Source organism: Lipotes vexillifer, unplaced genomic scaffold (assembly GCF_000442215.2).
Source record: "Lipotes vexillifer unplaced genomic scaffold, Lipotes_vexillifer_v1.1 scaffold1790, whole genome shotgun sequence".
Classification (NCBI taxonomy): Eukaryota; Metazoa; Chordata; class Mammalia; order Artiodactyla; family Lipotidae; genus Lipotes; species Lipotes vexillifer.
In genome coordinates, this window is record NW_006786545.1 from 53147 (window position 1) to 61086 (window position 7940).

Here is a 7940-nt window from a genome sequence, read left to right on the forward strand (position 1 = left end):
CGGAGGGCAAAGCGGAGAGATTCCCGCACAGAGGATCGGGGCCGACCGGCGCTCACCAGCCCGAGAGGCTTTTTTTCTTCCCCCCCCCGGGGGGGGGGGGGGGGGGGGGGGGGGGTTGGGTGACAGGTATGAACAAAGTTCTGCAGACACCCAAGAAAAAGCGCGGGCCTCCGTGGGTGGTCAGGGAGGGCTTCTTTGTCTGCCATCAACACTACAGCCTGCTTCCCCCAGCGAATGATGACAGCTGGCCCCGCACCAGACCTCTCACGATGCCTTCCAGAAGCAAAGCTTCTCTGACCCTGACCGTGAAGGAGTTGGAAGAAGAAAAATCCGCTCGATGTGGAGCAGGGCTCGGCAAACCTTTTCTGCAAAGGGCCACAGATAGTACATATTTGGGGCTTTGCCGGCCCAGAGGCAAAACCGAGGCTGTCATGTAAAGAGAATGTAATGTAAGAGAAAACAAGTTTCCACAAACATCTTACTGATGAAATTCAGAATATAATAGCAGTTAAGTACAAGTTTCATAATGCGAGTCTGTTCAGGAGAGGAATGGAATTTTGAAAAAATAACATTTTGCGTCACTGGGGTTCAAAGGTAGCGTTCTCGCTCACCCAACTGATTGCAAACGTCCACCTTTTCACACCATTCATAGCTCACAGGCCATACAGAAACAGGTGGTGCACCAGCTTTTTTGACCTCCACAGAGAGTCATGGAAACCATGTTATGGACAGTCTAAAAGGGCGGGGCAGCAGTCTCAGATGTCACCCAGAGAGAATAAAAAGAAAAGAAGGCTGGGAAGGCTATGGAAGGAGGAAAGAACGAGGCCATCTGAGGCCTTTAGAAGAACGCTTTCAGTAGACAGGTGGCCGTGGGTACCATATTGAAAGGGTTGGAAGGGAAGAGATATCTCCACATGTTTGGGACATTGGCCAGTAAAAAGATGTGAGGAGTTTGGTGGTCACTGGAGGGAACATTCCCCTCAGGCAAAACTTCTCCCCAAGACTGGGGGGGGGGGGGCTGTGCCTGCGTGAACATGGCATGAGCTTGGGGAGAGTGGTAGAAACGAGCCAATGTGGACTCAAGGGCGAGGGTCAAGATGAACACCCAAGTCAGGTGAATCCTTTAGCAGAGGGACTGTAGGACTTTGAGGTAACTTGATGGAATGGAAGGAGGGTGGACGTTGGAGAGAAACAGACCTGCTCTCAAATCCTGGCCCTTCGACCGATTTGCTGTGTGACCCTCAAAAAGGAGCTGAATTTCTCTGAGCCCTTTTGCCATCTGCGAAACAGTGGTGGCAGAGACTCACCCACAGAGTTGTCACAAGGCTTAGAGACAATATCGGTGAAGCCCAGAGCACTGTGCTTGGTGCACAGCAACTTTAACAAATGGTGGCTACTGCCACTGCCATGTTTTGTTGTCATTGTTACCTTTTTGAGTTGGAAAACATAAGTGATCTCGCCCCTAGAACTCCCACAGCTCTTGGTGTACACTTCACTTTTGGCACTTAGCCTAGATTGCCAGAATTTAATGGATTTTCCTCCCCATTAGACTATTTGCTCGTTTCAATAAGGGGCTGTTCATTCTTTTATTCACCAGATATTTATTGCATGCCTGCTGTGTATGAGACACTCTGCCAGGCACTTTACAAACGTATACCCTCTCCATGTGCTGCTGTACGTTGTTCGTCTTCCCTCCCCAGAGCACCTCATGTGTAGTGGATACTACATAATAACAGAGGGATGGCTGGAAGGTAATCCACTCATTTATCTAACTGGTATTAAGTACATAGTATGTGCACCAGGCACTGTTCTAGATGCTGGGAATGACGCTGGATGAAATAGACAAGGCTCTATAGACAAGGGCCTGCTCAAGGTCACGTTCTTTTGGAAGAGAAAGACAGTACAAAAGGAGTGCATACGCTAGATAACACATGTCATAGAGGAAGGCGAAACAAGGAGGGGGGAATAGAAAGGGCTGCTTGGCATGGGGGAGGAAGATCCTGAATAGGGACGTTAGGGAAGGATGATGGGAGAGCAAGCGGTGCAGATCCCTGGGGGAAGTGCATTCCACACGCAGGGCTCGCCACCACCTCCAACGGGGACGTGACTCGTGATTACCAGGAACAGCAGGGGGTGAGTGTGGTTGGGAGGCAAGGGAGCACGGTGGACGCCCAGGGTGCTTATGCTGTGAGTGGTCGGAAGCCTGTGCTGGTGTGAACACACTCATGGCCACGTGCCACGGACGTGTGAAGAAAAGCACCAGATCTGAAGCAGATCCACAGAGGGAGAACTGAACGGCGAAGCCCAAGCTGTGGGGAGAGCCAAGTTGGGGGTGGAGGCACACCAAGATGAGCGCGGCAACAGCCCTCTTTCAGCCAGAGGCCCAGTGTCCTAGGCAGGTTTTGATTTGTGGGTTTCACGCATCTGATGCTGTGTGCAGGGTACGCAGCCGTGCTCCGCGCAAGGTCAGCTCACAGAGCCTCGTGTCAGGTCAGTCGTGACCAAAACCGAACGCATGCCCTCGCTCTCCTCGCCTCCACCGCTGATTATTTAAAGGAAAGTGCCGAGTGGAAGGGAAAGAAAGCCCCTCAATGGCTCTTCAACGTTATAAACTGAAAAGGCCTTTTCGGGATGTGGGAGATAAACGGAGGCGATTTGTTTCCCCTTCTGACTTCTGGACATGATTGGAAATCACTGAATCCAGCCTTTTCTTGCAGGTCAGGGAAGGTCCAGCGAGGGGAGGGGTCTCGGGAGCACACGGCAATTGTATGTAAGGCAGGGCCAGGCTAGAGTCCCGGTCCCTGGGATTCCAGAACTTTCCCCAGCACCCCACGGTCCCCCTCTCAACATTTGTGACACTGACACCTTTGCAATCTTCTCTAGAGATTACAGATGAGGACGTTTTCCTTTCTGGCCGTAAATTGACATTTACGGGTCAATGACCACCACTGAGGGGGGAAAGGACTAGAAAGTAGCATTTGCAACCTGCCATGACAGAAAAACCTAGCATTCACTGCTTCTTTTGCTAACACTTCTGCGCCCAGGTCCCTGAGTTTAACCATTCCCCTGACCACACCCCGCCTTGAAAGTAAATCTTTCCATCAAGTAGTATCAGACGTCTCAGAAATTATAAACAGAGCAGGAAAACCTTCACACCCTCTCCCATCACACGAGTGCGGAGCGCTTGCGCAGAGGATCCACTTTCCCCCTCATGCCAGAACATACCAGAAGACATACTCTGTTTGCGGAAATGGACCAATGCCCTCCCGTGGCTGTAGGCACAGCCCGTGTGAGTCTCATGCGAGTGCATGGGTTGAGCTGCTCCCAGACCGAGTCAGCCCCGCTTTGGCATTTTGGTACGTGGTGACTGCCGTTCCCCCAAATCCTCTGTGTATGCAGCCTGTCAGGGTGCGCATCTGTTCTAGGAGCAGGGATGGGCTCTGAGAAATACAGCCACCCTGCAAAGGCAGTTGCCAACAGGTGGCTGGTACAGGGGAGGGAGTGTGAGAAGGGCGCCTCATGATGGGCAGTCATTCGAAGGCTGGCTGAACGAGGACAGGGGGGCTGGGGGTGTGTATAATAGGTCTTGCTCGTGGGCACGGGCAGCCACCCAGCCTTTGGGACTGTCCCTGACCCTCCATGCGACGTGCAGCCAGCCGGCGACTTCTTGTTGCTGGCATTAAAGAATTAAACAAAACTCTACCTCCGAACATTGGTACTGCCCAAAGTAGGAACTCCCAAAACTTCTCTTTATAACCCAGTGTGCAGGTGAACTGCCAGCGATTAACAGCCATCCTGTAGCCACGTCTTAAAAGAATCCTAAAGAGATATTCATAATCTTACTTTTTCCAGCTTCCTTAGTATTGCTCCTTGGGGGGCTTTTCAGGATTGCACTTTGCTTATTGTGGCAACTGTATTTGGAGCAAACTGTCACCATGGTTTCCACAAAACACTTTGATAAGAGACCGGTATTGCACATCAAGTCCTTTCTAAGTGCCAGTATCCATTCTGGCAGCAGGTAGAGAAATCATCATAGCTCTGAGCTGATGCTTCCTCTGGAACATCAGAAGACTTGTTAGATGTATTCAAAGTAAGAGCTACATTTGTGGGTCGAATTAATGCCAGGGAAAGATTCACCCAGCTCTCTGTGTGGTATTTTAAAACAAAGTAGCGATGTGCATGGAGTCATCAGTGGTTGCCAAAGGCAGTCAGACTTCAGTGTTTAAAGTTAGGAAAGGATAAGGATGGCTCCTCCTACAGCCTGGCCCTGTGGCCCTGTGTGGGTTGGCCTAATGAGGCAGGAACAGGGTGATAATAAGTTCTCTCTACGCTGGGGCCTCTGGAGAAAGCTACTGTGCTGGCAAAAGCTATAGGATGTCCTCTGAGAGGAGTCTGTGGGATACAAGAGCAAGCTTCATATATGTTCACCATATGCTAAAACTCACTGTGGCAAGTCACGTCCTCATGAGGTCCCAGTGTGATGAGGGAGGCCTAGAACGCCGCTGCCGCTCTTCCCGAGCAGCCTAACAAAGCCTGTCTCTTCCCATCCCCCAGAAACACTCCATCCCCAGTGTCTCTCAACAACGTGTCTCCCATCAACGCAATGGGGAACTGTAACAACGGCCCGGTCACCATCCCCCAGCGCATTCACCACATGGCCGCCAGCCACGTCAACATCACTAGTAACGTGTTACGGGGCTACGAACACTGGGACATGGCCGACAAACTGACAAGAGAGAATAAAGGTAATGCTGCTCTGCTCGACCCATTGCTCACGGGCCACGGTGGGAGTTTTTCCATAGTGGCCTTTTCTTTCTGTCTGATTTCCAGGGCTACATGAGGGAAGAGAGGGTTAGCTCAGGGCTGACGTGGTGACCAGTTTTTACTGAGAGAGTGAAAAAGGCCTAGGATTGAGTTCTCCTTTAAAGTTTAAAGTGACTTGAGCTATGAGGTGTTGGCAAATGTCTGTTTCACATTTTCACTCAATGGTAAGGATCGATACAGAGAAACAGAGCAAAGGAGAAAAGAATGATTTGCAAATTAACTGGGATTAAGGCACTTGGCTTTTTTTTTTTTTTTTTTTTTGGAGAGGTGAGGTTGAACCAAGGCCTTTTACCTTCGTTATAATCGTCAGCTCCAGTGAGTACATGGCAATGTGGCTTGCAGTCAGAAGCCAGGGCCAAGGCTCAGCTAGTGTTTTTCACCCACTGACACCTGGGATGAAGGATCAGAGCCCTGTTCATGGGAACACATGAGGCTGACTACAAACCCAATGTGAGGAGAACCCTGCTTCATCAGAGGGTGAGTCAGTGGTCCTCAGCCACTCATGCTGCCATCTGTGACCCTAGCTGTCACCCCAAAGCCTCCTATCCTAATGAAGATGGGAAGTTCAAAGAAACCATACTTTTGCCCTGGCTGTTCAGTTGACTTCAGTGATTCTGGCCCGGCAGTCAGCGACAGACCCACTCTAGTCTAAGTGAGCACAGATGTGGGTCTTTCTGAATCAGACTGCAAAGAGGTGACCTGTGGTTTAGAGCAGTAGAAACATCTGGCTAGGTACAGGCAAGAATTAGCATCTCGCATGGGCCGGTGGCTCCTGCTGGGACATGGTATGGTATAAGTTGCATGGAGTGGGCTTGGGTCCCAGGCGGTGACAGGACTCTCTTGGAATCAGGCTGGGGCTGCAGGCTACCTAGATGCAGAGGGACGTTCCCGTGGGTTACCGGCCCCTCCTCCTGGCTGCATCTCTATTGCGGCATCGCTAAGCGGGCGGGGAAACTGTCCCACGGGGCTAGGAAGGGTGCAGATTTTGAAGCCTAATCATTTAAGCTTGAATCCTGTCAGGCACTGGCTGGGTGACCTCAGGCAAGCTACTGAAATCTGTGAGCTACTCCCTAGCTTCCATCTCTAGAATGGATATAATAGGATGATGATGAAACTACCCAGAAGGATGGTAGCCATGGGTGGAATAAAATAAGATGTGTAAATCACCTAGCATAAAATATCAGGTGCGAGGTAGAAATCCTACAAATATTTCCTTCTCTTTCCTTACTCCATATGATGATATATCTATATAATTGAAAGATTCTGTGGCTATCAAAGCATATTCCATAATTTGGGACTCCGACCCCTTGACCCAGCTGTAAACTTGCACTGACTCCTAGGGCTATTTGCATGTGTTGGTTCTGTGTGTTCATGCGGTCATTTCTATACGCCAGGCGCTGTACTAGTTGTTTTATCATTTGTTGTGTCGTTTAGCCCCACCTCCTAGCTGTAGAAACCGAGGCTCAGTAAGATGCAGAAATTCACCCATGATATCACAGCTCATCATATTGGAAGCAGAAATCGAATCGAGAAATGTCTGGTTTCAGAGTGTGAACTTTTATCCTATAGCATGCACTGCCCATCTAGAGGGCGAAATTAACAACGGGTCCTTGGAGACCTTCAGTGAGCTCCTGTCCTCAGTTATCTGAGTCATGGGCAGTTCTTAACTTGTCCACTTCCCTAGGCTTCTGGAAATCCAAAGACAACTAACCCAGACAACCAGGGCAATCCAAGGGTTCTAGAATTGCTCAGGAAGGCATAAGCATCTTAAGTCTTGCCTAGCTTGTCGGCCTCCACTCTTCTCTGTCTTATTTTGTATTGGTAACTGGAGAGCTGTTCAATATTTATGGATTTCCTTCATAATTGCATCCATTTTCAAAATCTGTTAAAGTAATTCCTTCAAAATTAACCACAGAACTTTCCAGGAGCAATGTAGCGGCTGGGCTGATGTTGGACTCAGATGGTGCACATCTTGGCCTTAGCACAGTGTGTCAAGGAGTTGTTCAATTCCCTGACTAATATTGAATCAAAATGACTCTGTCACTCTACCAGCAGAAAGATGCTGCATCCCGCTGGTGTGGTCCTAGGGCTGTACCAGGGACCGGGGAGAGGACCTAGTCTGGAATCTTCTGTTTACCGCCCTGAGTTTCACCCACTTTGTCATTTCTGAACTGCTTGAAGTGGGGGATTCTTCCCACATCTCTCTTGTCCACATAGACATGGGGAAACTGAGGCGCTTCCCTTTTGATTGGTACTCTGCCTCCCACTGGAGACCACCATGTACCTGCACCTTTTTCCACCCAATCATGCAATGGAGGTGGCGGAGGTTGGCTGTCCCAGTGGAAGGTCTCCACCCCTGCCCCATGTCTGCCCACCTGTACAGCTGCAGATGGCTCATTGCGGAACATTCTGGTGCTCAAATGGGCCAATAGGGCTGATTCTGCCCTCTGGCCTTTACTCTAGAAGCCCGGTTCCTTACCTTCCCAGCTGCTGACTTGAAACACTTATTAAAATGGTGACCTGGGTACCCAATGAAGAGTGCCACCGCAGGGGCTTCCCTGGTGGCGCAGTGGTTGAGAGTCCGCCTGCCGATGCAGGGGGCGCGGGTTCGTGCCCCGGTCCGGGAGGATCCCACGTGCCGCGGAGCGGCCGGGCCCGTGAGCCGTGGCCGCTGAGCCTGCGCGTCCGGAGCCTGTGCTCCGCGACGGGAGAGGCCACAGCAGGGAGAGGCCCGCGTACCGCAAAATATCCAGGGGACATCCCACTCACATTCACTCGACAACAACTGGGTCCTTTAACATCTCCCTTAATATTGTATTACGGAAGAGAGTATTTTCAATGCCCAAAGTAATTTACTCCCTTAGCAGCAGAAATTACTTTTATTGCATAGTACAGGTTAAAAAGTATCACATAATCAAATGAAGCTGATACGCAGAGAAGGAGCCCATATGTTCTACATAACGTGAAGAATCAATGCATTGTTTAGTGAAATACCATCTGCTGGGCAATCAAGCACACATAACCCACGCATGGAAATTGCTTTCCAAGAAGGCAGGAGAGCATCCCAACCACTTGAAGGTAGTCTCCAGCCTCCTCCCCGCCGCCCGCCCCCCCCG

The 7940-nt window shown here is 50.4% G+C and overlaps 1 protein-coding gene across 1 annotated transcript in view; it reads left to right on the forward strand.

The window, feature by feature from the left end:
* AFF2 (ALF transcription elongation factor 2) overlaps positions 1 to 7940 on the forward strand; it is a gene marked incomplete at its 5' end in the record, with an annotated part of 37507 nt that overhangs the window by 28518 nt on the left and 1049 nt on the right. The window contains one exon of the mRNA XM_007458920.1: positions 4555 to 4745. Coding sequence (XP_007458982.1) covers positions 4555 to 4745 — 191 coding nt within the window. The remainder of the gene's footprint in view (positions 1 to 4554; positions 4746 to 7940) is intronic.